General features: G+C 34.8%; 1 protein-coding gene across 4 annotated transcripts in view; it reads left to right on the top strand.

Moving 5' to 3' along the window:
* PAK2 (p21 (RAC1) activated kinase 2) overlaps positions 1 to 16,204 on the top strand; it is a 123,081-nt gene that overhangs the window by 67,391 nt on the left and 39,486 nt on the right. For all 4 annotated transcript variants that reach the window (XM_077117965.1, XM_077117966.1, XM_077117961.1 and 1 more), the window contains exons 3-4: positions 15,147 to 15,247; positions 15,462 to 15,609. In XM_077117965.1, the coding sequence (XP_076974080.1) occupies positions 15,147 to 15,247; positions 15,462 to 15,609 (249 nt within the window). The remainder of the gene's footprint in view (positions 1 to 15,146; positions 15,248 to 15,461; positions 15,610 to 16,204) is intronic.

Raw genomic sequence — 16,204 nt, 5'->3', positions numbered from 1 at the left:
AGAAAGTTCTTAAAACTAGGAATTACACTTACATTTTTAAAAAATTCACTTTAAGCATTGTGAAAGAAGAGTTGGAGAAATTCTCCCAGATAGTACAGTTAAAGACAGAGATGTGTGAAAAGGACAGAAAAGAAACTTTATAGAGCTACAGAAAAAGCGAATAGGAAGAAAGCAGAACAAATTATTTTTAATACTTTAGGAAAATTTCCTGTGATTTATAGCCACGTCTTCAGAAAAGGCTCCCAAAGTACCCAGCAAAATGATCCAAAAGGAATCCAAAACAAGATACAGCATCATGTAATTGCAAATACCAAGAATAAAGCATCCTCAGAAGGGAAAGTGGGTGGTGAAAGAAGTAACATCAAATGACATTGGCCTGAAAGTGAAGACTGTGCAATTCCTAGAGAAAATTATTTCTAGCCTAGACTCCTTCACACATACATATCAGCCACATGTAAAGGTAGATAAAGACATTTTCAGGCATTCTATGCCCTTAAACATTTCAGCTTTGGGCACCTTTTCTCTTGAATTTCCTGGAGGATATGATCCAGCAAAACAATGGAGTAAATCAAGAGAAGTCATGAGATCCAACATAGGAAAGGAAGAAAAGGAATCTCCAGGTTGACAGTTATTTAGTAAAGCTAGAAAGAACTGCTATAAGTTGGAACAAGGACAGCAAGAGAAGTGTGAAAGTAATAGATTGTCTAATTTGTTTAGAATGGTATAAAATTTATATTTTTTCTCTGAAAGCTTAGAGTTAAATGAATGAATTAATTAATGATCAGTACAGAGATAAGTAAGTAAACCGAAAAATGAGGTTATAGTGAACGCTAGTGAAAAGTTATACAAAAAAATTATAGAACATTACATGATTCAGGTAAAGATAACAGAGTCGAGATAATGTAAATTAAGAATATCTGCTTAATAAAAAAATTTATACATGGAGGGCAACAAAGATGCTAAATCTTCGTCTTCCTTAGTAGCAAATCAATATAATTAAAAGTAGAAAAACCTAAAAATGGCAGTGTAAATTTGTGTTTTAAAGAGAAAATGTAGACAGTCCAATACTTGGCTTTGGATAGTGGTAGAGTTTATGAGCAAATTGAACATACTTTTACAAATGTAAAAGAACATTCCCATCTCTAATAGTTTTGAAAGTCTTCTCCATTTTAACCCTCTGTTTCAGTTTGCTAAAGCTGCTGGAATGTAATGGATTGACTTTTACAAAGGGAATTTAAGTATGTTTCAAACTTAAATTCTAAGACTGAGAATGTCCAAATTAAGGCATCCAGAAAAAGATACCTTGACTTCGAATAAAGATCACTGGCAGAACACCTCGGTTAGATAGGAAGGCAAGTTGCTGGCATCTGCTGGTCCTTTCTCCTGGTTTGTTGCTTTTAGCTTCTGATTCCAATGGCTTTCTCTGTTGGTGGGTCCTCACTTAGCTTCTCCAGGGCAAACTCTGGATTTCATCTTTTAGCTTAGCATCTTCAAACGTCTGAGTCTTGGTTTTATCTCTTTGCTCTCTCTCGGCTCTGAGCTCTCTCTGTGTTTCCTGCCTTTTATCCTTTTCATAGAAAACTCCAGTAAGAGAATTAAGACCCACTCTGAATTGGATGGGTCACGTCTCCATATAAAAACCCTAATCAAAAGATCCCACCCAAACAATAGGTCCACTCCAACAAGGTTGAATTAGAAAAATATGGTTTTTCTGGGGTATATGACAGTTTCAAACCAGCACACCCTCCTTTACTAACTTTGTCTTTTCCTTTCTCCTAATATTACTTAACATCTGCATCTAGCTCACGATCTTGCCTAACAAAGGGCTGGTAAGGGTACTTGTGTTTTAGGATTGACTTTGATTCCATTTAAGTGTATCAGCTCTTGATGCTAATTTAAAAAATATGTCCTTTAAGTTTTCCTGTGTTTACATTTGAGATCTGAGAACATTTTAGTGTTAATCATAAAACTTTACAAGCATTAAAAAAAGCCAACAACTTTACCTTTCTTTTTCAGTTCCTTTTTTTCTCTCTTAAAAAAACAATTTCTGTTATGAAAGTTTAAACCATATCCAAAGTAAAGAATGTGAATTACCCTGTCACCCACTTCAACAATCATCATCATTCTGCCTCCACTTGACTTATGTTTTAGGTCAAATTTTATATACATTGAAATGCACAAATATTAACTTTACAACTTTGATGCATGTATACACTCATGTAAACCATATGTCTATCACCATGTCACATTATACCATCTCCTCACATCCTGACCCAGTCACTCTCTGCCACCACCACCGCATTCCACTCCCACCCCTAGATAACTACTGTCTGATTGTTTTACCTTTAATTGGGTTGTCTTGTTTTAGAATACAAGTAAATTTTATTATAATTTTTCCTTTTTTGGGGTGACATTATACAAGGGTGTACAGAATTTGTGTGTATATTTTAAATAATGTTTTAATAAAACACCTTTATTTCCCACCAATTAGCATAGAATTTTACGGCTGCTTCTGAAGCCCTGTCTGCCCTACCACATCCTATCCATCTCCTCTTCCTCAATAATCATCATCCTGAATTTAGCACTGTTTTATTCCTTGTCTTTTAAAATCATTTTATAATATATCCATTTATCCCTAAATAATATATGGTTTAGGCTTGCCTATTTTGGGAATCCTTTATAAATGGAATCATACTATATGTGTTTTTCCAGGACTTACATTTTTCATTCAGCATTCTGTTTTTGAGATTCATGCTGATATGTGTAACTGTAGTTTGTTGATTTCCACTGCTTTGGGCTGTCATACTGAATAAATATATAGCAGTTTACCAGTTTCCTGTCAGAAGATATGGGTAGTTTCTATGAATAATGCTGCCATGGATAGTCTTGGCCATATCTCTTGGTTGACATCTGCAGCTATTTCTCTAAGGTAATGCTTTTCAAACTTCAGTTGACCCATTAGTTCAGTTTTTTAAAATCCTGGTGTTTATTAGAATCACTTAGGAAGCTTAAAAAAATATACCTGTGTCCAAACTCCATGGTAGACCAATTGAGCCAGGCTTCAGGAGCTTGCCTGCCCATTGATTATTTTTATGTGTGTGTGTTTTTAAACATACCCCAGGTGATTCTCATGTGTAGACGATATTAAGAACTATTGCATTTAATGGTTATAAAATTCATTTAGTGAATGATACTAAATGAAATAGGATAGAATTAAGATATATTGCACACAGTAAGAGAATTGTTTCATGATATTTATTTCAGTTATATGTGGACTGATTCAAGACATAAAATGTATTTCTTGGTGTGAGTCCTAGTTAAAGATTTAAGAATTGATCTGAGGTATTTGTGTAGGAGTAGAATTGCTGGATTGCAAGTTATTCCCATGTTTGACTTGATTGGGTTTGCCACATTGGTTTGTAAAGTTTTTTTTAAGCATACATTCCTACCCACAAGGCAATGAGACTTTCCATTGCTGAACATACTGGCCAACTCTTATATAAACTCTTGGCTTTAATTTTGCAAACCAGGGTAGTGTGAAATGGTATCTCGTGGTGGTTTTAATTTGTATTTCCCTGGTTATTCATGAGAATATCATAGGTTAATTGACCATTAATTTGTATTTAGTATGAAATATCTTTTTCTTTAATCTACTTTTCTATTTGGTTGTTTGCTTTTTCCTTATTTATTAGTAAACATTCTTTATATTCTATATACCAATACCTTAATTATTTTATAGATTGTTAAATGTAGTCTTCCAGTTGTGGTTTGTCTTAATACCTTTTCAGTGGTGTCTTTTGATAAATGGAAGTTATTAATTTTGTATAGTTGTTTTAATCATTTCGTTCCTTTATGGTTTGTGCTTTTTTGTATTTTAAAGAAATCTTGGCCTAGCTTGGGGTCATAAAGGATACTTTTCTGTGTTTTCTTCTAAAAGTTTTAAAGTTTGCCTTTTACAGTTTACATCTTTAATCTGTCCAGATTTGATTTTTGTGTGTCTGTGAAGAGAAGCTTATTTGAACTTTTCTTTAATGTGGATAACCAGTGTCTCAGCACCATTTATTGAATCATCCGTCATTTTCCCCCAGTGATCTGCAGCCGGTATTTATCAAGTTTTCCGTGTATACAAGAGTCTGTTTCTGTGTTCCCTCATGTATTTAATTGGCTTATTTACCTTGAGCTAATATCTACCGCAATGTTTTAATTATAGCTTATAACAGTTCTTAATAGTTGATAGAGCAAGTCTATTTACCAGGTTTTTATTCAGGACTTATTAATTCAGGAGCTTATTAATTATTTTTGGTCCTTTGCTCTTTCCTGTAAATTTTAGAATCTGCTTATCATGTGCTTTTAGAAAACTCTATTGATATTTTGATTAGAATTCCATTCAATCTGTAGGGCAGATTGGGGAGAATTGTATTCATCTTTGTAGTTGCAAGTAGAACATTTTCAGAGTCTTTTTTGTGTAGGCTGCTTGGCAGGAGGTTTAGAAGCATATGGTTCTTAGCTTGAGAGACAGAATGTTTGAAGGAGAGGGTTCCTCTTGATTCCTCTTATTCCATAGGGTTCTGTTTTCCCCTTCCAACCCAACCTCCCATCCCTACTGTTCCTACCAGAAGCTGACGTCCCTGTCACTGTGGCCTGGAGCTTTGGGGATTAGGATTGAGGGGGAATCCTGCATGTGTATGCACATTCATGCTTATATGAGCACAGAAATTAACCTGCCCAGCTGCTCCATATTATTCCATTCATCTCCCTGTCAGTTATCCTGGGTGCCCCCTCCCCTCCTGTCTCCAGCTTCAGCCATTTCCAGTTTATCTACTGTACTTTTCTTATATCTATGTCCTGAACTCCTGTTTCTCTGTTTTATCCTAATTGCTTTTCATCTTTTGGTTAGTCCTCATGGTTATGGCCTATGAAATATAGGGGTATAGAAGGGGCTGGCTGTGGTGTATATGCAGTCTATTATCTTGAAAATGAAGTCTAGAGAGAAAAAAATGTGATTATTTTTAAAAGTCATAATGACCATACAATTTTTGCCATGTCTAATATAAAGACTGTTCTAGAGATATTCTTTCTGTTCTGTTAAAATGTTCACATCTGGCGGGCCGCGGTGGCTCAGCGGGCAAAGTGCTTGCCTGCTATGCCGGAGGACCTCGGTTCGATTCCCGGCCCCAGACCATGTAACGAAAACGGAGAAACAAAATACAATAAAACAAGAAAATGTTTAAAAGATGTTTCCCTTTCTTCCTCTCTTCCTTCCTTCTATCCTTCCTTCCTTCTCTCTGTCTTTCCTTAAAAAAAAAAAAAAAAAAAAAAAAAAAAAAAAAATGTTCACATCTGTTATTGATGTCTTTACTGACAGTGAAAACTAGTATTTTCATAAAGAAAAGAAAGATTCTGGAGTGTCTTTAGTGATAATTACTGATTTTAATCACAGCATCACTGGAAAAAATTAGCAATTATGCCTTTTATGACAACTGTTGTATTGAGCAAATATTTTTGTCATGCCTATATGTATTATATGCACTATGAGTCACCAGCGATACCATGATAAGCAAAGCCGATGATGTCCCTTCCATTATGGCATCAATCAAAAACTGTACTAGTTAAACTATGAAAATTGATATGAGCATAATATAAAATAAAATGACTGTTTAAAAATCTGGAGTATCAGGGACGGTTACCTAAGAAAGTGACATTACAGCTGGATGAGTAAGTGAAAGGACAGTTAAAAAATATATTCCTGGTAAAGAGAAGAGTTTGTTTTAGTGACTCAGCCACAGAAAGGATAGTGTAATTTGAAAGCAAAAAGGGAGGGAGAATAATAGCAAGATGTATGTAGGGAACTGCAGTAGCAAATGAGGCAGGCAGGGACCAGGTCCTAAAGGGCCTTGTATTCCATGCTACAGAGCTCAGATTTTACCTGTTTCCTGGGGAACCAATAAAGGATTTTAAATAGGGAAAGATTCTGGTCATACTTCTGTTTTTGATAGGGAGAGACTGGTGGTTGTGCAGTTTTTGTTGGAGGTCTAAGCCTGGAATGGAGTCTAATTAGGAGGTTTTTGCAGTAGTACAGGTGAGAAATGGCTTAAACAGTCTGGTAGTTAATAGTGAAAAGGGCAATGAACCTTAATTTTATAAGTTTTTCTATCCAGATAGCTAGTGTTGAGTGCTATAGTAGTTATAAATAAAGCAGTTTTCACATCTGATTTTTGAACTTATATGCACCTCCACTTCTCATTGGTTATGAAGGCAATAGATTTCTGGTGTAAAAATCTAAGATTGATAATAATGGCATACACACCTTTGCCTATTTCGTAGAGAGTGCCCTTCTGTAGGATGAAACAAATTTAGTTTTAACACTTTCAAACTATGCTAAGTAAAAAGAAACCAAGGGTAATCACTGATTCTGTTTAACTAGAAACAGAAGAGTCTTTCTTTTAAAGAGATGGGATTTTTTTAAGCCTTAAACCATAGCTTAAATGTAGGCTAAAAACTCGTGGCCCTAAAGGATATTGCGGTGGCCTGCTTAAATCTTTTAAGCACCTTTTGCCAACATAAGACTTATGTCCTGCTGCCTGTTTTCTTCTGTTTTATTGTCTAACGAAGTTGGAAAATGATTCTAAGAATCTTTTTTTTTCCCCTAATAGACTAATAAGTCATGCATTTTATTACAAGAAAGTCCTTTCTCTGGTCCAGTAGGTCCTTAATTGGTAGCTCAATTTGACAAAGACTAAGTATACAATATTTGTCTAAAATTGTAGTAGAAATATAGAAATGTTACCAGGTGACCTAGTTGCCTGGTGAGCATACTGTAGATAACTGTGCCTGACAAATAGTGTTAAAACAGTAGTGAAAAGTTAACTTATTTTTAAACTAGTTTATAAAACATAAACAGATTTCTTCCCCAGAGCTAAGGTGTCTTGTCTGTATGAGGTTTTTTTTGTAATAGTCCTTTTAGATCTTGGTTTCCAGAGTAAGCAATATTAAAGACGTTCTGCTGATTTATCTTTTTTCAATTCCAGACATGCTTTAGAATCTTTTTTGTTTTAGATAGTATTTCTGATATCCCTTTTCTCTTCTACTGGGACTAATAAATGTAGGGAATATTTGTGTATATCTGTATGTATTATGTAAAAACAAATGAAATCTAACAGATTTTAGGATATTGTTTCATTTTCTTTGTAGACTAATAAATGCAACTTAAGTTCTGCTTTACTTATTTTTATACCCCTAATATACATGAAAATTTCTTTAATACTTAAACTCTACCATTTGAACTGCAGTTTTCATCTTTGTTACTAGTTTTAATAAGAAGAAAATAATTTACTTCACTATATGTACATTTTGAATAATTTTAAAATTAAATTTCTATATATGTATACATGTATATGTAATGTTTATAATATTTTAAGACTCTTGTTTGAAATCGCTTAAGCACAAAAGAGATTCTACTCTAAGAATAATTAGAAATCTTAACATGCCCAGTGTGTTGAAAAATATGGCTGAGCCTTAGACACACTGGAACCAGGGATTCTTCTGCTATATTTGTCTTTGCCCTTTCACTACCTGCTTTTTTTTTTTCATTTCAGACTGGTTTTTCCAGTTGGAAATATAGCCCTCAAAAGTTACTAGGTTTATTTGTTATAACTTCAGTCTCTGGGGAGAAACTGATTCTTTCATCCAAAGTTTGTCTTAGTTCATACTTACCATTGAATCAATCCTGTTTGAGAGTATGTGGATAACTCGCTTACCTGGGTTGAACTAGATCCCTTACCTTGGACCAGTCACCTGTGATCAGAACAGGGTCATATAAAGCATGTATCTTTGCCAACCACATGCATAGAGAAAGGAGGGGAGAAATTGCCAAAAGTGGAATGCTAGACAGATTTAAAAGAAATAATATATTTCATGTACTATATGTACATGAAATTGTATGTTTCTCTGTTAGCAGCTCAGAGCAGTATGCACATTAACTTATTAGTTTATCATTGGTTAATAAATATTTCCTCTTCTATGTAGGAAACTGAAGTAGAGGCAAAGGAACATAAAGTGTAGAGGTCATGACCTTATTACTCAGTCTGGTGGAAAATATGAGTGATTGTTTATGATATGTGTAATTATGTGTTTCATTGATAGAAAAATTTACAACAGACTTTACAGTTGTACATTCCTTTTCACAGCCAATGTGCCCTGCCCTTGTACATGACCAGATCTCTTGTAAATAAATATTGTATATGTTTAGGAGACTTGGAAAGGAGATGGATACTTGAGTACGAAACTGTCATCATTAGTCAAAAAAGGAAAAAGAAGTATATTCCGTACTAATAGTAGGTCAGTAGCAGCTTTATAAACAAAGCATTGAGTAACATTTCTAAATTTTTACTTTGGGCTTACCAAACATGACTTTTAGCTTATTTTCATCAGGGGAATCTTCTGGTTAAATGTAGCACAGTCACCACATGCCTCTATTCTCCCTCCCAAGACCCTACCAAATGACAGTTTAAAAAAATGTTTTTTCTTATATTACAAAGCAAAGGAAATGGGAGAAAAGAGTGGTCTATAAAAGATTTCATTACACATTTGAAAGGTTGCACTAGTGGATAAGTAGAAAAAAGGTCTCCAATCAATGATCTCAGATTAAACCACTTAATAAACTAGAAAAGTAGACCAACTGAATCCAAAGAAGGTAAAAAGAGAAATTTAATAAAAATTAAAGTGGAAGTCAGTGAAATAGTATAAAAAGCTGTAGAGAAAAATCAGTGAAATCAAAAGCTGATTCTTGGAGATAAAAAAAAGATAAACCTCTGGCTAGACTGATAGGGGAAAAATGAGAAAAGATGAAAATTACCAATACTGAGCATCAGATAAATGACATACCTATAGATTTTACAAATATTAAAAGGATAATATTATGAACAAAACTATACTAATAAATTCAGCAACTTAGAATGTAAAACTTTCTTGAAAGATAAATTTCTAAAGCTCAGTCAAGAAGAAATAGATAACCTGAAGACCCTATATTAGGAAAATTTAGTTTATAATTAAAAAAATCTGTCCACAAAGAAAATGATCAAACCCAGATAGCTTTGGTGGTGAATTTTACCAAATATTTAAGGAAGAAAAATCACCAGTTCTGCACAAACTCTTTCAGAAAATCTGTATTGTAGAAAATACTTCCCAATTTGTTTTTATGAGACCATTAATGCCGAGATACCCAAACAAAAGATGTTATTATGTATGAAAACCAGGCTAGTATATCTTGTAAGTAAGATACAAAATCTCAGTAGCATTTTAGAGACTAGCATTGTGGTAGTTAGATTCAGTTGTCAACTTGGCCAAGTGAAGGCACCTAGTTCTGTTGCTGTGGACATGAGTCAATGGTACGTGAACCTCATCTGTTGCTGATTTACATCTGCAGTCAGCTAGGAGGCGTGCCTGCTTCAGTGAGTGACGTTTGACTTAATTGACTGGGTGCTTAAATGAGAGAGCGCAACGTAGCACAGCCCAAGAAGCTCGGCATACCTCATCTTGGCACTTGCAGCTCAGCCCAGGCCTTTGGAGATGCAGAAAGGAATCACCCTGGGGAAAGTTATTAGAACCCAGAGAGAGTTGGAGAGAAGGCCATCAGAGATTACCCTGAGCCTTCCCATGTAGAAAGAACCTCAGTGGAAAGTTAACTGTGTCTTTTCCTCTGAAGAACAAAATAAACACCCTTTTATTAAAAGCCAGTCCATCTCTGGTGTGTTGCATTCTGGCAGCTAGCAAACTAGAACAAGCTTGCAGCGTTAAATAGAAAGGGCAATCCATCCTCACCGGGTGGATTTCACTTCAGGAATGTAGGGTTGTCATAACATTTGAAAAATCAATTTTATTCACCATATTAACAAAGCAGAAGAGATAAGCCATATGTTCATCTCAATAGATGCAGAAAAATATTTGATAAAATCCAAAATCCATTTCTGATAAAAGCATTAAGCAAGCTGAAATAGATTGGAACGTCCTTTCAAAGGGCTTTTTTGGAAAACATACAGCTAGCATCACTCTTCATGGTAAAAGAATGACTGCTTTCCCCCTCAGATCAGGGAAAATAGGATTTTCCTTCTCACTATTTTTTTAAACATTGTATTGGAATTTCTAGCTAGTGCGATAAGGCTAGAAAAGAAATAAGAGGAATCCAGATTGGAAATGAAGTAAAACTCTCTTTATTCACAAGCAACATGATTATCTTTATAGAAAATCCTGATAATCTAGAAAAATGCTACCAGAACTGATAAATAAATGCAAATAAGTTCTTGAGATATAAGATCACTGTACAAGAATAAATATATTTCTGTATCTCAGCAATGAACTATTGAAAATCTGAAATTTAAAAACTGTACCATTTGTAATAGCATCAACACTTATGAAATGTTTAGGCAGAAATCTGACAAGTACAGTGAAAGATCTGTACACTAATAACTATAAAACATTGCTGAGGGAAATTAAAGCGGATCTAAATAAATGGAGAGTTAACGCTGTTTTCATGGATCAGAAGTCTCAATATTGTTAAGATGTCAGTTCTCCCTAAATTGTTCTGTAGAGTCAATGGAATCCAAATCAGAGTTCTAGCCGAAATTGACAAACTTGTTCTAAAATTCATATAGAGACCCTCTCATCTATGGACCATTGATCTTTGATAAGGCAGTCAAGCCAACTCACCTGGGACAGAACAGACTCTTCAATAAATGGTGCCTAGAGAACTGGATATCCACATGCAAAAGAATGAAAGAGGATCCATATCTCACACCCTATACAAAAATTAACGCAAAATGGATCAAAGAACCAAAACATAGATCTAAGACCATAAAATTGTTAGAAGAAAATGTAGGGAAACATCTTATAAGTCTTATACTAGGAGGTGGTTTCCTAGACTTTACACTCAAAGCAAGAGTATTGAAGAAAGAAAGAAATAAGAACTCCTCAAAATTAAACACTTTTGCGCATCAAAGAACTTCGTCAAGAAAGTAAAATGACAGCCTACACAATGGGAGACAATATTTGGAAATGATATATTAGATAAAGGTCGAGTATCCAGAATTTATAAAGAGATTGCTCAACTCAACAACGAAAAGACAGGCAACCCAATTAAAAAATGGGCAAAAGACTTGAACAAACACTTCTCAGAAGAGGAAATACAAATGGCCAAAGTCACATGAAAAAATGCTCAACTTCCCTGACTATTAGAGAAATGCAAATCAAAACCTCAATGAGATAGCATCTCACGCCCACAAGAATGGTCATTATCAATAAAACAGAAAATGACAAGTGCTGGAGAGGATGTGGAGAAAGAGGCACATTTATCCACTGTTGGTGGGAATGTCAAATGGTACAACTGCTGTGAAAGGCAGTTTGGTGGTTGCTCAAAAAGCTAAATGTAGAATTGCTATATGACCCAGCAATACCATTGCTAGGTATCTACTCAGAGAACATGAGGGCAAGGACATAAACGGACATTTGTACACCAATGTTTATAGCAGCATTATTTACAGTTGCGAAGAGATGGAAACAGCCAAAATGTCCATCAACAAAAGAGTGACTAAACAAACTGTGGTGTATACATACGATGGAATATTATGCAGCTCTAAGACAGAATAAAGTTGTGAAGTGTGTAACAACGTGAATGGACCTTAAGGACATTATGCTTGGTCTTTAGCCAGAAACGAGATTAGAGTGAGATTAGCCAGAAACGAAAGGACAAATACTGTATGGTCTCACTGATGTGAACTGACATTAGTGAATGAATGTGGAGAATGTCATTGGTAACAGAGACCATCAGGAGATAAAAATAGGGTAAGTATTGGGTAATTGGAACTGAAAGGATACAGATTGTGCAACAGGACTGATTGTCAAAATTCAGAAATGGATAGCACAATACTACTTAACTGTAATAAAATAATGTTAGAACACTGAATGAAACTGAATGTGAGAATGATAGAGGAAGGAGGGCTGGGGGCACAAATGAAATCAGAAGGAAAGCTAGGCGATAAAGACTGAGATGATATAGTCTAGGAATACCTAGAGTGTATAATGATAGTGACTAAATGTACAGATTTTAAAATGTTTTTCATGAAGAAGAACAAAGGAATGTCAATAATGCAAGGTGTTGAAAATAGATGGTAACTAATATTTTCAAACTTTAACTTATGCGTGAGGCTAAAGCAAAGAATGTGTATTTGGTACAAAACTTAAATTTTGACTAGTGCATTTCCTAATATAACTTATGTGGACAGCTTAATTGAACACCATAGTACTTGGAACCTTGAATAGGGTATGAGATTTTGTAGGTTTGTCCAGAGTGATGCCTCAAATCCCAGAAGAATTTGAACAGTGAATAAGAAAGTATTTGCAAAGTCCCCTTGGGGGAATGAATGGTAAAGAAAGGGGAGAAATCCAACTTCCAACAATTATTATTTGTTTTTTTATTTGTTATTTTAACAAATGTTAAAATGTTAAATGTTAAATTTGACAGAGGTTAAAATAAATTTAGCAGATTGAAATGCTGGTGGTCAGGGAGGGGGAGGGGTAAGGGGTATGGTATGTATGAATTTTTTCTGTTTTCTTTATGTTTCTTTTTGTGAATTGATGCAAATGTTCTAAGAAATGATCATGATGAATATACAACTGTGATAAAAAAGAATGTTCGTATTGTCTGTTGATTGGTTTTATCAATAAAAATTTTAAGAAAACAAAAAATAAAATAAAATTCATATAGAAACACAAAGAATGTATAACAGCCAAACTGTTGTAAGTAAAAAAGAAGAGCTATACTACATAGTTTCATTACTTACCGTAAAGCTGCAACAATCAAGACAGTCTGGTATTGGCATAAAAATAGAAAAAAAAGATCCATGGAACACAATAGAGCCTCTAGGAATATATATGGACAGCTGATCTTTGACAGTAATTCAAAATGTGAATCAAAATGCCATTGGCTTTCTAAATAGCAACATTGGAAATTGGAAGAAATTTGGGGGTAAGGATCATTTTCAACCAAAATGTGTCCATATATGTAGTCTGAAACTATCAGTTATGACCAAGAGGGTAAACACAGGCGCACCCCCCAAAAAAAACCCACACTGGCAAAGGGTCAAGTGAAGGAACTTATGTCTTTGAATTCACAGAGATTATTATTGATAGACATGTGGCAGAAGTATTGTAAAAAATAATTGATGCTGGGAATACAGACAAACTGGGAAATTTTTAAATGTGGAATTTATTTATTTATTTTTAATTTATTAATTAAAAAACTAAGAAACCAAATAAAACATCAACATACATAATCAGTAATTCACAATATCATCGCTTAGTTGCATATTCATCATTTCTTAGAACATTTGCATTAATTCAGAAAAAGAAATAAAACGAACACAGGAAAGGAAAAAAAAGATTATACCTATCATACCCCTTACCCCTTGCTTTCACTGATCACTAGCATTTCAAACAATTTATTTTAGCATTTGTTCCCCCTATTAGTTATTTTTATTCCATATGTTCTACTCCTTTGTTGACAAGGTAGATAAAAGGAGCATCAGACACAAGGTTTTCACAATCACACAGTAACATTGTGACAGCTGTATCATTATTCAATCATCCTCAAGAAACATGGCTACTGGAACAGAGCTCTACATTTTCAGGCAGTTCCCTCCAGCCTCTCCATTACATCTTGAATAACAAGATGATATCTACTTGATGCATAAGAATAACCTCCAGGATAACCTCTCGACTCTGTTTGGAATCTCTCAGCCATTGACACTTAGTCTCATTTCCCTCTTCCCCGTTTTGGTCGAGAAGGTTTTCTCAATCCCTTGATGCTAAGTCTCAGCTCATTCTGGGGTTTTTCTCAGTCCCTTGATGCTGAGTCTCAGCTCATTCCAAGATCTCTGTCCCACGTTGCCAGGAAGGTCCACACACCCGGGAGTCATGTCCCACGTAGAGAGGGTTACAGTGGTGAGACTGCTCGTTGTCTTGGCTGAAGAGAGAGGCCACATCTGAGCAACAGAAGAGGCTCTCTTGGGGGTGAATCTTAGGCCTAGATTTTAAGTAGACTTGACCTATCCTTTTTGGGGTTAAGTTTCATATGAACAAACCCAAGACTGGGGACTCAGCCTATAGCTTTGGTTGTTCACACCGCTTGTGAAAATATCAAGAATTCCACTTGGGGAAGTTGAATTTCTCCCTGTTCTCACCATTCCCCAAAGGGGGCTTTGCAGATACTTTTCCACTCACTGATCGAATCACTCTGGGATTCTTCGGGGAATCACTCTGGACAAACCAACAAAATATCATGTGCTACCTGAGATTCCAAGTACTTATGGCATTCAAACTATCTACTAGGAAATGCACTAATCAAAATATAAATTTTGTAACAAATAAACATTTTTTGCTTTAGTATCACACATAAGGTGACATTTTATAATATTAATTACCATATATTTTCAGCACCCTGCAATAATGACATTACTTTGTTCTTCCTGATGCAAAAAAACATTTTAAAATTGTAAAATGTGGCATTTATGAACTCTAGTAAAAAGGAAGGCTGGAGGATTACATTAAGAAAAGAGACATAGCATTACAAATTACTTGTCTTTATAGCATATATTATTTACACAGTCATACTAATGTAAACTGTATTTTCTGGATGAAAATAACTGGATAGAAATCAGTTTGGATGTAATTTGTTTTCCAGATTGCTCAGTATCTGAGCCGTAGACCATTATTTATGAAGAGAGCCAGTAGTCTAAGGGGATGTCTTCTGCCCTGTGCTTTATGTTCAGTCCTGGTGACCATCAATCTCTGTGTCTCTTTATCAGGACACTGTCAGATCTCCTTCCCCTGACTCCAGTTTTGTGGAAGGGTGGGTTAAAACTCCTTTCTTTACTTCATTTATACAAAGTCTAAGATAAGTTTCCTATCAGCCAGTGTTTTTTGAGGAAATCTCTTTTCTAGAGTAACTTTCTTATCTGTCTTAAGAAAGAAATGTTATCTTTCTTATAAGTTATAAACTTATAACTTCTTATAAGTTATAATAACTTATAAGTTATGAGTGCCTGCTTTAAACCTTGTTAAATAGGCTGATTCATTTTTTTTTTTAATGCCCTTAGGAAGTAAAAAGAAAGAAAAGGAACGGCCAGAAATTTCTCCTCCATCTGATTTTGAGCACACCATACATGTTGGCTTTGATGCTGTTACTGGAGAATTCACAGTAAGCTTATCTAGTTGAGGGGTTATTGAGATTAAAGTTAGCTTTTCTATCCTCATGTTAACTGTGAAATCTAACTGCTTTTCTGGCTTTTTACTTTTTATGAAAGTATCTTTTGGTTGGATGTATCTCCCCCCCCCCCCCCCCCCGGGAGCTGAACCAGTTGCCTAAAACAACTCAAAAAAAAACAACTAATTTCTGGGTAACTTTTCTTTAGGGCATGCCGGAACAGTGGGCTCGATTATTACAGACTTCCAATATCACCAAACTAGAGCAAAAGAAGAATCCTCAGGCTGTGCTGGATGTCTTAAAGTTCTACGACTCTAACACACTGAAGCAGAAATATCTGAGCTTTACTCCTCCTGGTAAGAAATCAGAGAATGGTTAAAGGCTATTTGGAATGGGATTGCAGCATTATGAGGCACTTCTAGATTTTAAAAAATTGCTTCTGAAAAAATAAAATGTTAAGCTCTGCTTCTTGTCTCTTACTTTTTCTCTTACATAGATAATGCCTTTTGTAAAGTGATTGGAGCATAATTTGGAGTCTGGGGATTCTATTAATTTCCTAGTTTTGCAAAAAATGGTACTGGTAGATTTTTCTGGCTCTTTTTTATTTCTTTGTTTTTTTTTTCCTGTCATCCTTGTTGGTTTTGAATGACTTCCAGCAAAAGAAGAAGTATATGCTGATTTATAGACATATTCGTACTAGAAATTTATTTGTTAGTGAAACAGGAGGAAGGTTGTTTTACTACATAAATGCCTAGATTTTTAGAAAAATATTTCACAATTTTCAAAACCTAAAACTCATCAAATATATATATAAATAAAATAAGCAATTAGAACCTAAAAGGATTAGTACTTAAGAATTAGAATATAATCAGGTAAGAATTGGGGTATGGTAGATTTTAAAAAATAGTTTATTCATTCATCTCAGAATCGGAAAGTAGAGTCTCTACATTA

This window comes from Tamandua tetradactyla, chromosome 10 (genome assembly GCF_023851605.1).
Source record: "Tamandua tetradactyla isolate mTamTet1 chromosome 10, mTamTet1.pri, whole genome shotgun sequence".
NCBI lineage: Eukaryota > Metazoa > Chordata > Mammalia > Pilosa > Myrmecophagidae > Tamandua > Tamandua tetradactyla.
Note: the sequence above shows the minus strand (reverse complement) of the source record. Positions and strands in the feature narration are given on the sequence as shown.